The sequence below is a fragment of the Zingiber officinale genome, unplaced genomic scaffold (genome assembly GCF_018446385.1).
Source record: "Zingiber officinale cultivar Zhangliang unplaced genomic scaffold, Zo_v1.1 ctg182, whole genome shotgun sequence".
Taxonomy (NCBI): domain Eukaryota; kingdom Viridiplantae; phylum Streptophyta; class Magnoliopsida; order Zingiberales; family Zingiberaceae; genus Zingiber; species Zingiber officinale.
The window spans coordinates 318,250-340,916 of record NW_024589871.1 but is presented as its reverse complement, the minus strand read 5'-3'; the positions used below and the strand labels follow the sequence as shown (position 1 = coordinate 340,916).

Here is a 22,667-nt window from a genome sequence, read left to right as displayed (position 1 = left end):
GTGAAATTGCTATAGAAATTATTATTTATCTCTTGACAAGATGAGTCAAGGACTGCAATGAAACTGTGCACAAGACACGAGGAAAAGCATATCCAAACCCGTGAACTAACAAATCAATTTTTAAAAAAAACAAATTTTTATTGACATGACTTTAAGGGTGCGTTTGGTTCAGGATTATTCTTGATAATTTTGATTATCCATCTAAGATTATCAACAAAACCCTTGTTTAGTTTAGGTATTCGATGATTCCCAAGTAATGTCTCATGCCTGACACGTCAGCAAAAGAGTTATACAGCCCGGAATCGGAAAACCTCAAAAAACTAAGGTTTTTCTTGATTCCGGGGTTAACGATTTTTTTTTACCAAAAATACCCCCGATAAGAAAAAATATGAAAAAAAGGATAAAAAATGTAAAAAAAAATAAAAAAATGTTAAAAAAATTTAAAATTTTAAAATTTTTTAAAAATAAATAATTTAAAATTTTTAAAATAAAAAAAATTTAAAAATAAAAAATTTAAAAATAAAAAAATAAAATTTAAAAAAATTAAAAAATTAAAAAAAAATTAAAAAAATTAAAAAAATTTTAAAAAAATTAAATTTTTAAAAAATTTAAAATTTTCTAAAAAATTTAAAATATTTTTAAAAAATTAAAATTTTAAAAAATTAAAAATAAAAAAATTTTAAAAATTTAAAATTATTAAAAATTTTAAAAAATTAAAAAATTTAAAAAATTAAAAATTTTAAAAAAATTTTTAAAAATTTTAAAAAAATTTTTAAAAATTTTAAAAATTAAAAATTTTAAAAAATTAAAAAATTAAAAAAAAATTTAAAAAATTTAAATATAAATAAATAAATAAAAAATAAAATGTAAAAAATGTAAAAAAAATATAAAAAATATAAAAAATATAAAAATATAAAAACATTAAAAAAATTTTAAAAAAATATATAGGAAAAAGAGAAGTAAAAAAAATATAAATAATAATAATAAGTATAGTTGGTTTTGTAACTGAGGGTAATACGGTAAAATATTAAATTAGGATATTCATTAAAACCTTCAAACAAACAAGTTTTTGTTGTATTACCTAAGTAATCACATAATCAAGGTTATACATGATAACTTGAACCAAACACACTCTAAATGTTGCACAATTACTAATAATATAGACTCGAAAGAGTTTGATTAAGCTCGTGAAATTGCAGGAGAATCTGGTTTTTGTTAAAGGGATGAGTAATGCACAATGCAGTGTTGTTACTGGCAAAAGTGACTGCCTGCACAGTACAGTGATGCTGACCAGACTTGAGAAAAAGTAGGTCCAAACCCGTGAACCAGAAATTAAATTAAATAATAAAATATATTTAAATATTTTTATTAATAATTAAATTATCTATATATTTACCATTATTATTTTTTAATTTAGATATTTAATTTTATGATTAATTCTGGAATTTGTCACGGATGATGATAAATTTCGAATCCAACGTAATAAATCATTTGATCTCCACGAATATAATACGTTGGGAGTGAGATTCAGACTCCTCACGTTGTAAATAATTCAAACTTCTTATTTTTAAGTTAGTAATAAATATTCAAAGTACATCTAATTTGGGATGATAGGTTTATTTTCATGAAAAAATTTTATCCATGATAAAAGATAAATTAAGAAATATTCATACCAGATAATCCATTCACTCATTATTTTTAGATTAACAACCTATTAAAAAAATTAATCTATTGATTTATCACTTGATCCTTAGATAATTACAAAAATTTTAAAAAATACCCTACCGGCTATTACTTAAGGCAAACTCCTCTTTCTCTAAACGTTAATTACACTAGCCTATTCCCACATTTATGTTCAAGTTTTATTGTGTCTTTTATAGTAATTAAATAAAACAATATTATTTTATTTAATTATAAAACAAATTTAATATAAACTCAATTTTTTATATTTATTCAATATTATAAAATAAATTTAAATATAAGCGAATTTAACTCCAAATACTAGTGTCACTACAGAAAAGCACAAGAAGCAATGATCATATATACCTATGGTATTTTTCTTAATTGAAAAATACTTGCATTCACTTCACATGTCTCCCATAGTCCATTTTAAATTATGTGAAGGAATTACGTATGATACGTTGATGTTGTTTGAAAATCGTGAAGAATACTAACTAGGTCTCCCATAGTCCATTTTAAATTATGTGAAGGAATTACGTATGATACGTTGATGTTGTTTGAAAATCGTGAAGAATACTAACTAGGGATGTGACTTATAGGTTGATCACATATAAATCTCGCTTCACTCTGCAACACAAGAAATGTCAGTACCGAGCTAGGGAAGGAGCCCCCGGCGTTAGTCCTCCAATACTCAAGTCAGTCACGGGAACAATGGAAGAAAGCGGAGCAATAGTAAGCACAGACATGAATAGTGAATAAGTCGGGAGGTTTTAGTGAGAGAAGCTCCAACTTCTCTCTAGGATTCTTGGTACGTCGATGGTTTTTCTTTATGTGGACAGTCCTCTATCATGGTCGAAGGAGGTTTTCTTCCTCACCGGTAGGACGAGAGCTTGTTCTCGCTATGGGCGTCTTCCACAACCTATGGAAGGCTTTCTTGTGGCTATTTTGAGGCTCAAACAACAAGGTAAGCGTTCATATAACTGATTTTTCTTCACTCGTGTCATACGATTGTTTTTTGCACCTCCGGCGAACTTTCGACGAACTTCTCCGGCTTCAGCCATCTTCTCTGGCCAGGACTAGCCCTCCCCTCCACTCTTGTGCTGCCAAGTGGTTGGGGGAAGTGTGGAGGCTACCTACTCACTTGATGTTTGGTCAAAGACAACAAATGTCAAGGGCTCTCATAGGCCAACTCGAGTGGTGAAGTACTTCCAACGTACAGTTGGTTTCCGCTTCTTGCATGGCTAAAGGAAAGGGAAGAGCAAGAGGTACTTTGGTCAAAAGGCACCTAGGGAGGTGGCAAACAAAGATGAGGTGACAAATGAAGTATCCCATGTGGCAAGCACAAGATGATGTGGCTAAGGAACCTGGTGAGGTGGCCACGCCACAGCGTACAGGGGCTTCCCCGCAACCACTTTACTCCCAAGGAAGATCTCCAGCACCACCACCACTGGTGGGGGAGAAGGAGACCTTGCTGGAGGTAGAAGAACAACAACATGGTCTGGCAACTAACACTCAGCCAAACCAAGATAATGATGCTGTGAACGTTGGTAGGAAGGAGTAGCCACCAAAGAAGCAAGATTGGGTCAGCCACTCAAAAACAACCACAAAACTAAGCTTGCTATGAACCTAGATCAGTAGGAAGTAAAGGGTGAAAGGTTAGCCTTTTCTTTTGAAGACATAGATAGTGTGGAGGATGCAATGGGGTTTTGCTTAATTGGATGCTTAATGGGTCGTCATTCGGGCAAAGACAAGGTATGAATCATTGGCTCTCAATGGAAGACTCCTCACAAGTTCTTCCTACACAAGAGTAGATGGTTAGTATACAAGCTTGATAAAGAAGAAGATCGCCAAAGAGTGCTCCATGGAGGACCTTATTTTGTCTACGGTATCTCGATGTTCTTAAAGATAATGTCCAAGTACTTTCTATTTGATGAGGATAACAGATTTGTGTCGGCTTGGATACAAATTCATGAACTTCCGCCAAATTGTTGGAGTCAATTAGTGCTAAGCAAGTTGGGTCGGAAGTTGAGAAGCCATTGTACACCGACAATTTAACACAGACAAGGAAACGTTTGGAATATGCACGACTCATGATGAAAGTTCCGGACTTTGGTGAACGTGTTCATGAGGTCCCCATCACCCTCCTTACTGGTGCCCAAGTGGATCTGAGAATATATCAAATGGTTTCAGACTTTTACCAAACATGTAATAGATTGGGTCATCGAGCGGAGAATTGACGGGGAAGGGTTGCACCGGTTGGACATCAACATTAACAAAATAGGACTGGACAGAATGACCAAACTGATCCAAATGTGCAAAGATATGGTAGACCGAGATCTCAATCAGTTAGAGGTCGTGGAAGGACAAGAATAAGGTATAGAAATCATACAAGGCAACAGTGGCAACCAATGCAACAAAGACCAAATATCGAGGTGTCGGTTGATCAATAAGAGCTTGCAATCGTGTTGGTGAATAGCCCAATACCAGTGGCAATTGTTCCTCCCAACTGTGAGAATAAAGCCCACCAAGGAGAGAATCAAGTGCCACAACAACAAACCCCACAAGAGGTGGAAACGAATGAGGAAGTACCTAGAGAAACTGAGCAAGGGCAATCACAGAAAGTAGTCAAGCAGCCGGCACATTTAAGTGAATGGAGCTCATCCCCCTCTTCTTCTTCATCCTCCACGGCATCACAAGAAAATAGGACAGCAAATGAGACTATTCATACGAAATCTAAGGCATCGACATCTTCCTCATTGCCCTCAACAACATCGGTGAATGCGAGTGGGGATACGAGAAGTACCACACCAGCCCCTACAATTGGCACAAGATTACGGGTGCGATCAGCCTGAGGAGGTGATAAATGAAGCTAACCTCTTGGAACATTAGGGGCTTTCACAAGTCCTTAAAGCATAGAGGAGTGCAACACCTCCTCCATCAAAAAAAATATCCAAGTTATGGCCTTAACGGAGACTAAGCTCAATGAAAATTCTTTAAGTCCAATATTACAAAGAAGGTTTGCAGGTATGAGTTATGCGCATAACTTTGATTTCTCTAATCATGGTCGTATTCTTCTTCTTTAGATTTGTAAAAGGTAGACATGGACATTATTATGACCACCGATCAATATATACATTGTCATGTTCGATGCCGCATTTCTAGCAGGGGATTCTTGGTGACCTATGTTTATAGGATGCACTCCATTTCTAGCAGGGGCCCACCTTGTAGGGGTTAGTTGCTACGGTGGTCAAAGTTAGGGCAGTCAACATTCAGGTATCATATGACCAAACGAATGATAACCGTATTGGTCGGTCGGACGATATGCAAAATATAAGCCGAGCAGCTACCTTGCTCGGCCCGGCAACAGGACTCGACACGAGCACAGTGACGTTCTATCCGAGTAGCTACCCCACTCGGCCCGGCAATAGGACTCGGCACAGGCGCAGCAGAGTTCCGGTCGAGCGGACGCGGCACAGGCGCAACGAAGCTCCGCCCGAGTGGCTAATCCGCTCGGCCTAGCCATGGACCCACTGTGTTATCTCTCGACATCCTTTTGGGAGTTAGTGCCGCTGACACCAGGCATGGTTAATAAGAAGATTGTACGACGGAAGTTTTCACTATCACATCAGAGATATGCTCGGCTTATTAAGGTATTGTGTCAGAGAAACTTTACCGACAAGTCTTTTCAGGAGAAACTTCAAGAAATGTGCCCGCTTAGGGAAGCGTGCACACGCGCTACAAGAACTCTATATAAAGGAAATCCAAGTATCGACAGAGATACGCAATATATACTATTTGTACTACAGTGTTCATTATTGTTGCTCCGTCTTCTACATCATCGTCGATGACTGATTTGAACGTCGGAGGACCAACATCGGAAACCCCTTCCTTGGCTGGACACTAATATCATCTGTTTTGCAAGGCAGAACAGAGTCTACGAGCGATCAACGAGACCATCCCTAACTTTCTATCTCATCGACTTTTGGACCGGATCAATATTTATTATACTAGTTAATTAGCAACAATTATTGAGGTAAATTCCGATATCATAGCAATTCTATGTATTCCATTCACACAACAGACATAATACTAATGATTTTGCATTGTAAAAAACAATTGATGGGGTAAAAATCATTTGGGATTAGTATAAATTGCTTTGAAAAATTGGAATTGATTTATAGCACAAACAAAATTGCAATACATTGAATTCAGAAAACAAAGTACAAGTGAGAAAAGCAAATGATCAAGGACTTCTAAACACAACAGCCTCAATATAACCCCACCCATCTTCAGTATCAGGACCCTCCCAATAGCCAGATATTATTGTGTGCATATTAGGCCTAACTATATCGCAAACCATAGTTTGGAAACAATGACTCCTTTTTGGCATTGATGATACATTTTGATAGTTGCCCATACTGATTGTTACCGTCTTCAGAGCAATAAGATAAACATTGAACACCCTCATTGCTGTAAACAAGAACATGGCAGTGTTAATTGATACGGTTAGAAATTAAGCTATGAACGTCAAAGAAACATAGAAAAAAGCAGGACTGCCTCCAATCACCTATCCTGTGTGATTGGCCGGATATCCCAACCAACTCGAAAGCATGTCCGTGCAAGTCCTGCAAGAACATCAGCAGTATTTATGTAATAAGCCTGTGTGGCAGAGAGTTAAGAAACATAAGTTGATTACTAATCATAAAGCCAATGTCAATTATCAATAAGCTCAGCTTCTCAAAATTTGATGACTACAAGTATAAAATAGCAAATAAGCCTGATTGATCCTTAGGACACACGACAATGAATTACTAATCATAAGCACAAATGAATAATCGAGCAGTGAATCAAGCACCCATAATGGAACTGAAAATAGCATATATGTCACATATAGACTTGGATATTGAAGATTGGTCTTTCAGCCTGTCAACCATCTCAGCATCTATTGATATTTGAGGGATGAAGCGAGCCTAACAAATTAGCAACACCTATCCAATCATCACTGTCACGAATGTGTATGTTATCTTAAAGAACTTCGGCTTACTCTACCATTATCTATCCCGTGAAGCCCCATTTGCAGGGTACCGGTAATATTATGTATTCACACAAACAGACTTCGGGAAATAAGTCGCATACATTCTTATTTTCTGCTTGATAATGAAAACAAGCTGACAAGCTTGAATCTCGGGGAAAGCAACTAGCTTTTTTTAATCTTCCCACGAAAAGAAGAAAAAGTAAACATGGGTTTACGAAAGAAGCAATTACAGTTTACCTTCTTCCTCGGCGTCCGCCGGCAAGGGACGAACCGAGGCCTCGACAAAATGTCGACGACCCCGGCGGCGATCATGGTTTCCGCTTCGGAGGGTTGCTCTACTCGGCGGTGGGAAAGGGTTTGGGTCGCTGCAGACTCAGACTTGAGTCGCTATGAAGACAAGTCCACTGGGCCGAGCTCATGGGCCTGGTTCACCTAGTCGAACTGTTCATCTTTTAATCAAAGATAATTACGCTCACCTAGACTCCTACTCAAGTTATGTGAAGAAAGATCAATCATGGGATGATTGTCAAATTAGTTTGGCGATGGGAAAAGGTTTAGCTTACGGGCCTGCTTCACCTTCTTTAAAAGAAGGTAATACTGAATCTAGGATGATTGACTTGGTCTCATCAAAATTTTCCATCAGTAGATAAATCTAGAAGTACTCACAACTATAGGTACCTGAGTAACAACTTGATGTCTTTTTGTCTTATTTCTACTCTTAATTCATCTAGAGCTAATTGAGAAATTTTTTATCGTCTACCAAGTAAATTTGATAAGTGCAATTAGGCCATGGGGAACAACCCAAAATTACAAGTGGTTCAAGAACTGAGATAACTGGTAAGGCTCCACAGAAATTTTTCTAGAATTACGAGTAATTCAAACGCCACAAGTATTTATTTACGCCGCAAGTATTTATTCCTTTAAAAACTCATCCATCAATTTACTATCACACAAAGCCCATGGGGAGTTAATCATTTAACTATTAAATCTACTAGTCAAACAATTATTAGTCAAATATATGTCCTTTACAATAGCCAAAATAATCAATTAGTTATTAAAACTTATTATTTTAATAAAACTAAGTTACAATGCATATAATCTAACAAAGCATTAAAAAAAATTAAAAATGATTCAGTTAAAAAAGGGGGGAAATATATGAAAAAAAAAGCAGTGCCTCGGTTATTCAGGGTGTCAAAGATTTTTAAAAAACATTGACACTCAATTAAAAATATGACAACTTCAGTATCACTCAATTACTTTTTTGATTCACAACTTAAATTCAATTAATTATCAAATGTAGAAGATCATCAACTCACAAAAATTTTCTTTGAATCCTTTACAAGTGCAAAAACACTGAGCATGGCAATGCTTTTACTCCACGCACCACATCGACCTTCGGTACTGTGTTTCAATGCACCAAGAGAGGGAAAAAACGAAGACGATAAAAAGAACAGATAAAAGATGGACGATAAATGAAAAATAAAAATAAAAGTCTTCTGAGCTTGAAACATGGTAGAGCCCACGCGACAGCCGAAGACTTCAATTTACCATCATAGCAGTTGCATGTTCCAGTGCAAACTCTGTTCGTTGCTCCCGACAGCTGCTCCCTTCACCACTTTATTAAATTGTTATCCTCATGTTGCTCATCATATGTAGTCTACACTCTACACCCTCTAAATACTGCTTATCTGTAGAAGATCATCATCTTTAACTTCGCAGTCCGTTTCAAAAAACCAATGTTCCTACACAACAAGTACTTTATGCAGATCATCATCAAATGTCGTTATGCTCAAAGCAACATCATTCTTCATGGTTCTGTTTAGTTGAATTAAAATGAGTTCTACGACCAATAAAGGAGGCTGCTGCTGCATGCAGATCATCGTCAAATATCATTATGCTCAAAGCAACATCATTCTTCATTGTTCTGTTTAGTTGAAATAAAATGAGTTCTGGGACCAATAAAGGAGCTCGGGGATAGGCACATGAGCTCTCTTTTACATCTACGGCACATGTCTTCTGCCTTTTTAAAGTAGATACATTAGATAAAATTATGTGGGTAGTGGATTAAAAATATGAGACAACATGACGTCCTACCAGAAGATAGCATGAGGTAAACAGCACAGAACATGGTGCCACACACTTTGGAATAGCATCAACTGTTTATAAATCGTTCGAAAATCACAAAATCGTGCGGCGGAAATTAAAAGATAAACAATAAAGAACATTTGAACCTATTGCCAAGATCAAAACCTCAAGCAAGTTCAATCGTATAATGCATCCTGTACCAACATGTTCAAAATAACTGAAAACCAAGGAGAGAATCAGTTAATTACTGAGTTAAAGCTCTGTGAATAAAAGAAAATCAACACAGGAAGACCATAAATGAATTTTCATGAAAATAATGAAAAGATAGAAATCACATGTCGGCCATCTGTGCTTTAAGTCACAGCCACAGGGATGCTAAATAAAAGTGCTGACTTGAGTAGAACACTTGGACAGCATCACAACTAAAACCACTAGAATCATAACAAAACATTAAAAGTGGACAAATTAGATTATGTAAAAAAGTAGCATGTGCTTAAGTTTTAACCTTTGATAGGCATGATGATATTTATTTTCTTTTAAGTATAAAATGTACACAAACTAAAAACATTTTCATGACTAATTGAGAGTAATAACATACAAATTATTACAAGAATCTCAACCATATATATAGAGTTATCACAATCAAATGTAGTTTACTAAACAATCTACAAATTTCTCAATTTTCTTTCTATTTATTTCTTTTCTTTTTGGTTGAAAACAAAATGCAAAATGTTCTACTTGTTTCCTTGCTATAGTAATGACTGCTAAACTTAGGGCCCATGACAGAACCTCTGAACCTAGTAGGAGTAATTGGCATTGAATCCACACAATCAATAATGTTTCTAGAGCCAAAAAATCAGTAAGAATTGTACGACCTTTAACCATAGTTGAGTATGCTCAGGCGTTTGCTTCTCTTGATTGAAGTGTTTGAAGTGTTGGAAGTTGACAATGAGGAGGGAAAAGGCCTTCAGCAGACAATCATTTTGTTTGGTTACCCATGAGCCGCCCCATCTAAAGTTCGACAGGATCACACTCTATCATTTAAATTAATCCCTTTTTTGTAAAGTTAGAAGCAAGCGAATACCGTGAGGATACCCCATCTAAAGTTAGGTTCAGTTCATGCATTTAGAGAATTACAAGTTTTAACTGGGCATAAATTTGAAAGCTTAACTAAATCTAAAAATTCAGAATGGCTATGCGTATACACATTAAACCATTATATTTACCAATGTAGAATAAACAAAATGCTCAAAAAACAAATTAGTTGCAAGGAGAGAGTAATCTATAGATTAAATTGATAAATCTTTAACAACTTGATAAAAATTCACTGGATAAAAAAGAAAGGAAAAAAAAACTTTTTTTTTATTAAACCCCAAAAATGGAGAAAATGAAATGGAAGGTAATGAAGATTGCTAACCTAATGTAACGACAAAGGAGAGTGGATAAGAACACCGAAGCAACAGAAAAAAAAAAACAAAATCCTTCCGACAACATTAACTTCTGTCAAAATCAACCAAACAGATCGGCGAGAAAATAATAGATCTAGATAAGAGAAGGAAATGGTTGAGGGGTTTACCTCAAGATTAGGACGGCAGTCTCTCCCCTGCGCGAAACCCTAGTTTGTTCGGGTAGGAAAATAAAGACGAGGGGTACAGCGTTGGGCCGTAAATCCCTACCACTCGTGTAAATCTCACTCCATCTTTCAGTCACTATAATTTATAGTCAATTTATTCCCTTTATTTTTTTCCGCTCTGTTCAAATTAAATAGTATTTTAATATTTTAAAAAAAAAAATTAGTTCTTAAATTTGAAATATCCTATTTACGAAATTTAAATTAAAAAAATAATAAAATAATTAATGTAATATAAATTCTTTATTTAGGAAAATTGACGTGGTGCATTTTTCATTAGTCAATTTATTCCTTTTATTTTTCCTCTCTTCAAATTAAATAGTATTTTAATATTTAGAAAATAAATTATAAAATTTAAATTTAGAAAATAACTGGATAACAGATGTAAAATTTTTTTTAAGGTAAAATATAAAATTTAATATAAATTTTGCATTTAGGAAAACTGACACGATGCTCTTATCCTAAATTTAAAGAGCCCTAATCACGAGAATTCATCCAGACCGTCTATTTCAATTTTAAATATAAAGAATTACTTTTTTATTATTTAAAAAAATTCGAATAGATGGAAAGGGATGAGTAGATAGAAAATTAAGTGCGCCTGCCTTTAGTAGACGACAATTAAAATATGGTGCTGCGTTCTGTAAATTTAAAACATTCCTATAGTATATTGAAAATTATATACGGGTTTTGTAGGTAATTTACGGAAATGGTCCACTATTATAAACCCTTAATTTAGATGAATTCTATCAATATAAAGATGGGCTCCATCCAAATCAATGATCCTCTGGATCATTCTCTGATCCGTAAATTACGGACCAGAAAATTCCTACTGGTGATTAACAGGATGATTTATCCTTTAAAATTTCAGAAAATTGGACGCCCGTTTTCTAAAAAACTGCAGTCGTATATGGTACATCATTTAATAATTGAAGCGCTGCCGATGTCCGTCCGTCGGTCCCGCCGTGCGTTTCCTGACGGTCGGATCCCATCTCTGTAGTGAATATCGTCTCGATTTATAGTCGACCAATTACACTTGCTTTTGATCCCAAAGTTGCTTCTGGATCTGCCGAATTACGGTCTCCGGCATGTGGTCTCTCCAGCCGTTGGATGTGTTCCTGATCGTGGTAGTGAGCTTGGTGCTGTGGGAATTGGGGAGGAGGAGGAGGTGGGGCAGGCTGCCTCCGGGGAGCTTGGGTCTGCCGGTGGTGGGAGAGAGTCTCCGGCTGATCGCGGCGTACAAGACGGAGGACCCCGAGCCGTTCATCGACGAGCGGGTGAGGCGCTACGGGCGGCTCTTCACGACGCACGTGTTCGGGGAGCGCACCGTGTTCTCGGCGGATCCGGAGTTCAACAAGATGGTGCTGGCGGCGGAGGGGAGCACGGTGGAGGGCAGCTACCCGTCGTCGATCTCCACCTTGCTCGGCGCTCACTCACTCCTGGTCATGCGAGGCGTCCGGCACAAGCGCATGCATTCCCTCACCCTGAACCGCCTCGCCTCGCCCGCCGCCATCCGCGACGCCGCCATCCTGTCCCAGATCGACCACCTCGTCCGCCGCACCCTGGACTCCTGGTGTTGCTCGTCTCCGGGCGCGGGCCCTGCCCGCGTCCTCCTGCTCGATCAGACCAAGAAGATCACTTTCGACCTCACCGTCAAGCAGCTGGTGAGCGTCGACCCGGGAGAGTGGACCGAGTCCCTCCGCCGCGAGTACCTCCTCCTCATCGACGGCTTCTTCACCATTCCCTTCCCTTCTTTCCTCTCCTTCACCACTTACGGCAGGGCCATCAAGGTTTGGTTAATCTATTCCTCTCCTCTCTCTCTCTCTCTCTCTTTCTCACTCAATACTATACGCAGGCGCGGAAGAAGGTCGAAGCGAAGCTCAAGGAACTGATAAGGAAGAGGCAATGGGAGAAGACGGCGCCGAGCAGAGGAAACGACGACACGGCGGCGAAGAAGAAAGTGGACATGCTGGAGGAGCTGATGGATGGCGCGGCGTTGGAAGGAAAGGCGATGACGGAGGAGGAGGTGGTCGACTATCTTCTGTCGATTCTGGTGGCGGGATACGAGACCACGTCCACCATCATGACCCTGGCCGTGAAGTTCCTCACCGACAACCCCGACGCCCTCGCCCTTCTCCGGGTGCGTCGATCGGCAGCCGGCCGGACGCTTCTACACCCACACTAAAACATAGATCCGTAATCTTCAGCACCAATGCTCACAGTTCCTATTTCGTGCGCTGCATGCAGGTGGAGCAGGACGAGATCAGAGCGAAGAAGAAGAAAGACAAGGGAGGAGACGCGGAGCCGTTGACCTGGACAGAGTACAAGTCAATGCCCTTCACCCAATGCGTAAGCCCTCTCTGTATTTGTTAAATTATCAAAAGTTAGATAATAACCCTAAAAATATTTTATAACATAAAAAAAATAGAAATCAACACAGTAATATCGAGTCACTATTTCAATCCAATAATGTCAGAACTGATGTGACCTAACAAGTCATAGTTTGAATGGATCCACGTGCACTAGATTCTTGTGTGAGTCAGACGCACACACGTGTATGTAACTAGACCACTTTTGATTGGATTTGCGTATCTTCCGGTCAAAATCCAATCCCGATTTGCGTCGGACTGGGTCCACTCCAGCGGACCGGTCCATCTCCGTCATTAAACCCGTATATTATTCTAAAGAGTATATTATTTTTTAATTAATTAATAATATTAGTTAATTAACCGGTGCACTGCAGGTGATTAACGAGACACTTCGCATGGCCAACATCATCAGCGGAGTCTTCAGACGCGCCACGTCAGACATCCAATTCAAAGGTATTATACCATATACGACATTAAGGCAGCTGAGAGATTTATAGCATAGTTTTTATATTATAAACTCTTCCTTATGAATTCATAATTACTGTATTAATTCGGTGCTGATTATCTTAATTGCTTTAAATTAATTAGGATACACGATTCCAAAAGGGTGCAAACTGTTCATCTCGTTCCGAGCCGTCCACCTCGATCCTGAGTACTTCGAGGATGCTCGGACCTTCAATCCTTGGAGATGGCAGCAGGTAATTAACTGGCTAATCAGTGAACAATTACTTACTAGCTAGCTAATTGAGCACTTATTATTTTAAGCAAATTGTACATGTGTATGCTTCACGCAGGAGGAGACGCAGCAATTCGGCGGCGTAAATTACACGCCCTTCGGCGGCGGCACTCGCCTCTGCCCCGGCTACGAGCTCGCGCGCGTCGTCATCTCCGTCTTCCTCCATTACCTCGTCACTCGCTTAAGGTAATTAAGCACAACGTGAAGTGATCTGATATTAATTAATTGTCAATTATTTCAATTGGTTAATTTAATTTGCATATAAAGTTTAATGTATATATGTGATGTACGTACGTAGTTGGGAGGAAGCTGAGAAGGATAGGCTCGTGTTCTTCCCCACCACAAGGACTCTCAAGGGATATCCGATCAATGTCCGCTTCCGTGACGGCGACCACAATAACGTCGGGCTAGCTAGCGGCTCCGGGAGCTAGTTAACTTTTTCCCTTTGATCATCTTCTTCTTCCTGATCCAATGGTGTTATACTCTGAAAAAAAGGGATAAAAAGATGATTATATACACTACAAATTAAGCCCATATATATATATGAATATTTGGTGGAAACAAAGTTAGAGATTTATGGCTTTGATTGCTTAATGAGTTCCATTATTGATGATTTGGAAAAATATGTTATTGGTTATCAATGCCTAGTAGGATGATTGACAAGATTTATGAACTTTGTCATTCTTTTGTTTGGTATATAAAGCATCCGTCAATATCCCGGGCAACCATATGTTTACCAAAGGATGAGGGAGGATATGGCCTTCTAGAATTGTAAGCATGGAACACTGCTCTCCTATGTCAAACTTTATGGAACATCCAAAATCAAACAAATTCTCTTTGGGTGCGGTGAGTTCATTATTGTTACCTCCAACGCGTGGATATTTGGCAATGGAAGAGTAAGCACTCAAATTCCCCTCTTATTAAATGTTTATTACATATTCACGATGTACTCCTAGAACGTACAAGTTTGATAGGTGCAACGAAGATGAAAAGTATTGAATGATTTGTAGGTGAAAGCAATTGTACTATGTTAGCTTATGAGTTTTTCTGCCCAAGACAACCAAAAGTCATTTGGGATTTGGTTGTATGGAAGCCTTGCATATTAGCCTAGCATCGATTTTTCTCTTGGTTACATGCACACCGAACGTTAAGGACAATAGACAAACTACCGTATGAACCTTACAAATTTTGTGCTTTATGCCATGAAGTTGAGGAGTCAAATGTCCATATTTTCTTTACTTGCACTATTGCTCAAACACTATCGGTCAAAATCAAGAGATGGTTGGACATCGGATTTGATATATATATCACAGATATGAAAGGGCTGACCCAAGTTTTTCGGAGGCACTACAAAGATAATAGCTGCCATATCAAGGCTCGTTACCTTGCTATGACTTCTATGATTTATTTTTTTGTGATGCACGTAATAGATGTGGCTTTGAGAGAGTTGTACCATATATTGAGAGAATGTTTCATAAAGTTCAGGTAGCCATTTATGAACATCTAGTGTTTGTAAGTGTTGAGTTTGGTTGCATAATACATTTATCTTCCAAAAAAAATAAAAGTTAAAGACTCCACTAGAAAGGAGAATTGTTTGAATAGACGACCCCGAATTCTCATAAAATCATACTTAATTAAAGGATTAGTATAAATTGTGTGTGTGAGGAAAAAACAAATATAATGCTAATACAGGAGTTCAACATGATTTAGAGAGACTTCTCTTACTTCATCAATACCATAGTCATGGCAGTATAACTACGTACCTCTAAGATGCAAATTCACTATAAAAGGTAGAGTTCTGACCCAGAAATGTTTAGAAGTTTATGTCAACTTTAACTATTAATTTACTGTTCTTAAAACAAATTACTATCGTTGAAAAGCAAAGGACGTCTAGTTTCCAACCAAAAAGAACATTGCTCAAAAATATTATTCCTATAAATAATTATGACCATTTTAATCGAGGTATGTTAGATTGAAAATATTGCTCGGAAAGACATATTGCTTAGAAAAGACATATTGCTCTAGAATTGGATTTGTATTCTTGATGATCTTCTTGGAACTTGAAAAGGTTTATGAGCCTTTAATAATACCTCATGCTTTTTCATTATTAAATTCACTTTTATTCTCAAGACGTAAGAAATATAAACCTAGTTTAATGAGGGTTTATGAAATATAAACGGTATTTAATACATTTTGACTTATCTTGGAGAGTTGTTCTAAGTCTTCCCTTTAAAGGGTTATCATTTGTATTGTTGAAAGAGAGATTGTTTTTGAGATTAAAATAAATTTTAACTTTTAAGCTTGTTAGAAAATTTTTTTTTTTTTATTGCTCTAAAACTCTTGGTCGATTTCCTAGAGTGGTGAGTATTAAGTGCGTCTTGTTTTGCCTCATATTTCTCATATGTTTTCCATGTCAAGTTGGTATCAGAGCTTTGGTTCTCAATGACTGATCGTAAAAAACAAAAGCCAAATGATGATGATGATCTTGCAGCTCATCAAATAGACCTTCGTGATGTCTAGTTAGATGACTCAAGGAGATAAGTGCAACAACTCGAGCAACGTTTTGCACTGTTGGAACACTCCGGAGCTAGAAAAAGGAGGGGGGGGGGGGGGGGGGGGGGGGAATAGCTCCTCTCGTTCGCTTGTTTTCTTCGTAGATGTTGTTGCAGGGGATAAACTTAAAGTGACAAATTTTTCAATGCTAACACTAGGATTTACTTAGTATCTACCTCAAGAAGAGGTAATTAATCTAAGAATCCATGCTAAGCACACTCTCCAATATCAAAATAACTCCCTTTCGGAACAATCCAGAGGTGGAAAAATCTCTTACAATTCAAAAACAAAAAAAATGTAACTCAAAAGTACAAGGAATCAAATGCAAATACAAATCGAAACACAACTAACACTTTGAACCTTGAATCCCACAAGTTTTTCTTGCTTTGAGTGCCTCTGAAAGATGAAAAATGCAACAACACTTTGTCTCTCAAATCTTCCAAGAACTAGAGGAGAAGATGGAGTAAAGAGTTGGTTTCATTTGAACTCGTCATCACCTTTATATCTGCGCTTTTAGGACTTCCAATCGATTGCCACATCAGATCCATTTCATGATAATAGAAATGATAGGGTTGAACTCCTTATTACCTAGCATCTGTTCAATCATGACCTGTTAGGACTTTGTCACCAAGTGCCCGATCAATCTTTTGACCCACTTTGACTTCTCTCCTTGTTCCAAGTGTCCGGTCAGCCTTGATCCACTTGGACTCACCGTCTCGTACTAAGTGTCGGTCCTCCATGACTCACTTGAATTTCAAAACACCAGGTGTCCAGTCAGCATTGACCCACCTGGATTTCCTACCTACCTTCACTCACTAAGGCTTTTCGTCTGCCTTCACTCACCAGGATTTTCCAACTGCATAGCTTCACTCATTAGAGTTTTTCACCTGGCTTCACTCATCAGGACTTTTTTTCATCTAGCTTCACTCATTAGGATTTTTCCAAACTACCTAGCTTCACTTATTGAGACTTTCCACTACTTAGCTTCACTCACTAGGATTTTCTCAAACTGTTTGGATTCACTCATCAAAACTTCCTCATTGCATGCTTCACTCACCGGGACTTTTCACACCAAGTGTCAAATCAAGACTGACTCACTTAGATTTTCATCTTCTGCCAACCTTTTCGTTAGACTTGCTCTTGTTTAACCTTCAGTTAGGACTTCACAGTCAAATATCTTGTCAACATTGACCTATTTGACTTTTCTTCACATCAGACTGGTCAACCCCTAACTAGAGAAAAATTATACCAATAATCTCCCCAAACGGACAATTACATCTAGAATTTTCATACATTGTCAAACATCAAAAGTTAAACATCAGGACTCAAGCTTGAGTCAACTCAAGTTTAATCAACTTGATCAACCTTGACTCAGGGGAAATTGCACCAACATTGCACATGGCGAACCTTTCGAACATGATGTTGAGGGTCATGGTTCAAAGGCTAGTTATGTAAATCAAGAAATCCATTTCATGATAATAGAAATGATGATTCTATCAACACTTTGCTACATATTGTCCAAATCTTATGATTGTTACTCATGTTGATAAAGAAGACAATGAGGAAATTATGAGGCATCACCTATCTAAGATGAATACGATGAAAAAGGAAAGATTATTTATGAAGATCATGGTGAATCTTTGATGGTACAACGTAGCCTCAATGTTACTTAAGTTGAAGATGATCATGTTATCCCTTTTCAAGTGCAATCTCTTCTCTAAAAATTTCAAGATGTGGTGTCGAAGAAGAAAGATGATGCGTGGCACATATGTATTGATAGTAGAACAATGAACAAAATCACTATCAAGTATCGCTTTCCTATACCTTGACCTGATGATCTTTTCGGCCAACTTTGTGGGTTCAAAATTAGTTTCAAAATTGATCTTCGAAGTAGCTATCACACAACTGCAAAAGATCAATGATAATGCTTATAAAGTTAAGTTGTCGAGTGGTTATGGTATTTCCACAACTTTTAACGTTGTCAACCTTTCTCTTTATATTGAATCTAATTTTGATTCAAGGGTAAATCTTTTTCAACCGAGAGAGCGACATTGAAAAGTTCAGAAGCCATTTGATTTTTGTGTCAACTTCAACTATTAATCTGCTATTCTAGTGAACAAATTACAATGTACGCCATATAACATTGGAAACCTACAAATGTCTAGTTTCCAAAAAAAACGATACTAAAAAATAATATTTGTATAGAAAGTTATGACTATTTTGATCGAGGCCTTTGAGGTTGAAAAGATTGCTCGAAAAAGATATATTGATCAGGAAAGATTATTCAAGAAGGATATATTGCTCCAAAAAAACATAGTGCTCAGGAAAAATTAATGGTCGGGAATGATATATTGCTCATGAAAGACATATTATTTTAGAATTGGAAAAAATCAATCTATGTTTTAGATATTTTTGATAATCTACTTGGAACTTGAAACTATTGACGAGCCTTTAGTACCTCTGCATGCTTTTTCTTTATTAAAATCACTTTTATTTTCGAAACTTAGGAAATATAAACCTAGTTTAATGAGACCTTAGGAAATATAAATCACATTCAATATATTTTTGATTTATCTTAGAGAGTTGTTCCAAGTCCCCCTATAAGCATTCATCATTTGTATTGTTGAAAGGGATATTGTTTTTGAGATTAAAATATATTTGAGTTTTTAAATTTGCTAAAAGATTTATCTTCTTATTATCGCACTAAACTCTTGGTGGATTTCCTAGAATGGTGACTAGTGAGTGAGCCTTGTGTTACCTCCTAGCTATTTCTCATACACTTTTCGATGTTAAGTCCACTCTAGGTAGGGGTGGCAATTTTTGACCCGACATGAAAACACGACCCGAACCGAACACGAAAAAATCAGGTTAGGGTTGGGTAGTTTCGGGTTCGGGTCGAAATCGGGTCGACCCATTTGACCCAATTAATAAACAGGTCGGGTTCGGGTCAACCTGAAATGACCCGATTACAACCCGCGAACCCGTTTATAAATAATTATAAATTTAAACTAAAATTACAAATTTAAAAAAGTTAAAAACCCTAAACATAGAGATATGTTATGCTATTGATTGCAATGTTGCTATGGCTTATCATTTATGATATGAATTTTCAATTTGTGTAGATAAATGTTATTTTTAATTTTTAATTAAATATACAAATTTTATTTAATGAATTCAGGTCATATTCGGGTCAAACGGGTCAAACAGGTTAAACGGGTCAAACGGGTCGAACGAGTTAAACGGGTTAAACGGGTCAAGCGGGTTAAACGGGTCAAACGGGTCGGGTTCGGGTCGGGTTCGGGTCAAGTGCAAATAAACAGATCAGGTTCAGGTTGAATATTTTGACCCGAAATAATAATCAGGTCGGGTTCAGGTTGTCATTTGCCAACCCGCCAACCTGCCAACCCGAACCTGTCAACCCGAACCCGAACCGAATTGCCACCCCTAACTCTAGGCAAGCTCACACATCCGTCGAGTTGCTCTTGACTTAGCAAAAGTCTACCAAGACTTGAACCACTTTGGGTCAAATTGAATCAACCTAAGTCGAAGTGGATCGTACTCCAAACTCTTTCAAGTTAAATCACATCTAACTCAATCAATTTAAAGTGCGACAACTAATTAAACCTTTCTTACACTCATCTAATTATGATCATTTTTGGGTTTTCAATATATTACTATTAGTAACATTCCAATAAAATATATTCATCAACTATTACCAATATTCTTTCTAATTTATATTGATCATTTCTACCGATTAACCAAGAATAGTAGGTAAAGACATTCGGTTAAACTGAATTTTTAATCAATTGAAAAGGTAAGCAAATGCAAAATATACACCTTTATAAAGCCTCTATTAAACTCTAAAAACGTTACTCTTTGCTTTAGGAGTCTACTTTTGTGCTTAGTCAAGTTAAGTAGGATCATGAGGTGAAAGTTTTGTATTCTTCTAATATTTCCTTTATTTAAAAGCTTCTATGTTAATACTCTGTATTTTTTTATAGATAATTAGAAGTTATATCTTATCGTCTTCTCGGGGGTTCATGGATTCACTTTTTCTCTTAGGAAATATGGTAAGTTTTTTTGTTTCATATTATTTATTATGAAACAAATTTGTATTAAATTTTTTCTATGTTTGAATTTTCAGAATCTCTTTCTACGAGGAGGTCGCAGACGGAGAGCTCAGCATACAACACCTATAGAAACTGTATCTATGCCCCCACCTAATCAGGCAAACAATGCAGGACCGTCGCATACACCTTCAACAATACCTTCCTATGCACCATCGTCTACTCCTTCCCCTTCGGTTGTACCTTCGCCGATCGAGTCCCCAGTAGCCTCTTCTATTCCTTCCCGACATTCGATTGTTGAGAGGCTAGACACTCGAGAGTCTATAGCCCCTTGTGAAGATTCGTAAGTAAAATTAAAATATTTTATTTTTTCAACTTCCATAATTATTTAACATGTTTTTTTGTAAATTATAATAGGCTCGATAATTATGTCCATGTTATTCACGAAATTAATAGAATTGTGAATAACCATTGTAGAGAGGACTCGATAAGTTATACTAGCACTCCAGCACCAACTAGAGAGTTATGGTGGAGTGAATTTAGGGTATATCCCATTTGTTTTATATCTTAAATGAAAGTAAATATATAAATAATTATTTTTTTTTCTATTACAACAATAATCATTCACTTGGGACATGAGTAATGAGATGGAAATAAGAAGGATTTTCATGAAGAAATGTGACGATCACATTCACCATGTACTCAATCATGCAAAGTCAAAGAGAAAAAAACCACCATTCATCACTGAGGAAAACTGGATAACGATTACCAATTATTGGGAAACTGAGGAGTTTAAAACAAAAAGTCACCAGAATAAAACAAATCAATCTTTTAATTCTGGAGATATGTCTACTACATATGCGGGAAGATCTATCAATATTGATGAGCATAGACGTAGATTGATAATTTTTTAACACTCCCATTATTTCTTAATCTATTTGACAATATTTAATTATCTTTAATCATCTGTTTTTAGTCCAAAGAACTAGGAAAGGAGCCTACATTTATAGAAACTTTTACCCACACCTTTCAGAAAAAAGATAAGACTTGGAGCGGGGACAGAGCTAGCGCAATCAAGGTTTGAATAAATTTTGGATCTAAATTTATAACTTAGATTCTATTATTAATGTACCCACATAACTTTATAGTCTTGCGTTCCTAAATTAATGTTATTATAATTATAATTTATTTTTTATTATAATACAGGAGAAATATGATGAACTAGAGGCAGCACAGAGATGTTCTGGTTCTGCTAGTGCAGATATGGAGGGGTTTGAGCCATCTGTTGGTACTGATTTAAATTTATGGCTACAGGCAAGTGGAGAGTCAAAAAAAAAAAAGGAGGAAAGATATTTGGAATGGGTTCTTTGAGCAGAACCCATAGAGTTGGTCGTATATCTTCTTCCTCCTCACAGACCCAGCAAATGAATCACTTGACTGAAGAGGTTTCACAGTTGAAGGAGATTTTAAATAAAAGGGATGAAGAAATGAGACAAATGCACATAAATCAAGAATTGACTTTACAACATTTTCAATTAATTTCTGCTCCAAGTAAGAATCCTCCCGGTGACGGTGATGATGGTGATCATGTGGCATGGCAATGGTGGTGAATCTTAGTTAATTTATGGTAAATTTTATATTAGACTTTTTTTAGCATGTATTGTTATAGTTTCTTTTATATTTTTATTTTCCCTTGATACTTTGCATATTATGTCATGTTTTATATTTTTGATTTGTCTACTACTAATCTATGCAAATTTAGTTATATATATTTCAATACTTTTATTATGTCATAAATATTTGATACATGTATTTTTGATTACATGATCTATACATTTTTATTACACTTAATTAAAAGTTTTATTTCATGTATGTTTCATGCAAATAGGAATAAATGATATTTTTTGCTATCTAATTCTTTGATATATTATGATAACCATGTAATAGGACACATCATATCCAGATATTGATAATTCATATAGTGTGGCACAAAAACTAGATAGTAGAATCATATGCATTCATTATTGAAATCCTTAGGTAAGAGAATATCTACACTATCAAATGATCAATTGGATGAATAATTTTAAAAGCATAACATAGCATGGTGACAGGACGAGGACACAGTTGATTTGGACAAGATGTTTAACAAAAGAATATATAGGTGTATAAGAAAAAAAATCTTCGGATTAATAGTGAATTTTCTTATTCTTGCTGGTATAAACTGATGATATTACTGTATTAACGTTGTAAAAATCATTTTATGTTAAAATTATGCAATCCAACTATTTTACTTCCTCTAGATTTATTTGGTTAATCTTTCTTGGATTTCTTGCTTTTTTTTAGCTATGAAACTCCATTGTTTGCGTTGAAGTTCACTTTGATCTTCTAATAGTTAGTGGGTTTTGTGGAAAGTTGAAGCTCACCTCGAAGAGATGAAAGAAAAGGAATTGGGATAATTGAAGAAAACTTATTTCCCACTTTGATTGATTTGTTTACTCCTATCTCATCTTTAAGA

General features: G+C 36.5%; 2 protein-coding genes across 2 annotated transcripts; one reads left to right on the top strand and one right to left on the bottom strand.

Moving 5' to 3' along the window:
* Nucleotides 1-5,835: 5,835 nt before the first annotated feature.
* On the bottom strand, nucleotides 5,836-7,073 carry LOC122036629. Its single transcript, XM_042596012.1, has 3 exons — nucleotides 6,953-7,073; nucleotides 6,248-6,305; nucleotides 5,836-6,150 (listed from the first exon to the last, which is right to left on the bottom strand). Exons 1-3 carry the CDS (start codon nucleotides 7,025-7,027, stop codon nucleotides 5,924-5,926), a joined length of 360 nt encoding a protein of 119 aa, XP_042451946.1. The 5' UTR covers nucleotides 7,028-7,073; the 3' UTR covers nucleotides 5,836-5,923.
* A 4,307-nt stretch (nucleotides 7,074-11,380) lies between these two features.
* Nucleotides 11,381-14,370, top strand: LOC122036630 (cytochrome P450 90A3-like). The gene is made up of 7 exons (XM_042596014.1): nucleotides 11,381-12,217; nucleotides 12,283-12,567; nucleotides 12,675-12,776; nucleotides 13,171-13,249; nucleotides 13,385-13,494; nucleotides 13,591-13,718; nucleotides 13,831-14,370. The coding sequence occupies exons 1-7, from the start codon at nucleotides 11,516-11,518 to the stop codon at nucleotides 13,961-13,963; spliced, it is 1,539 nt and encodes a 512-aa protein (XP_042451948.1). The 5' UTR covers nucleotides 11,381-11,515; the 3' UTR covers nucleotides 13,964-14,370.
* Nucleotides 14,371-22,667: the final 8,297 nt, after the last annotated feature.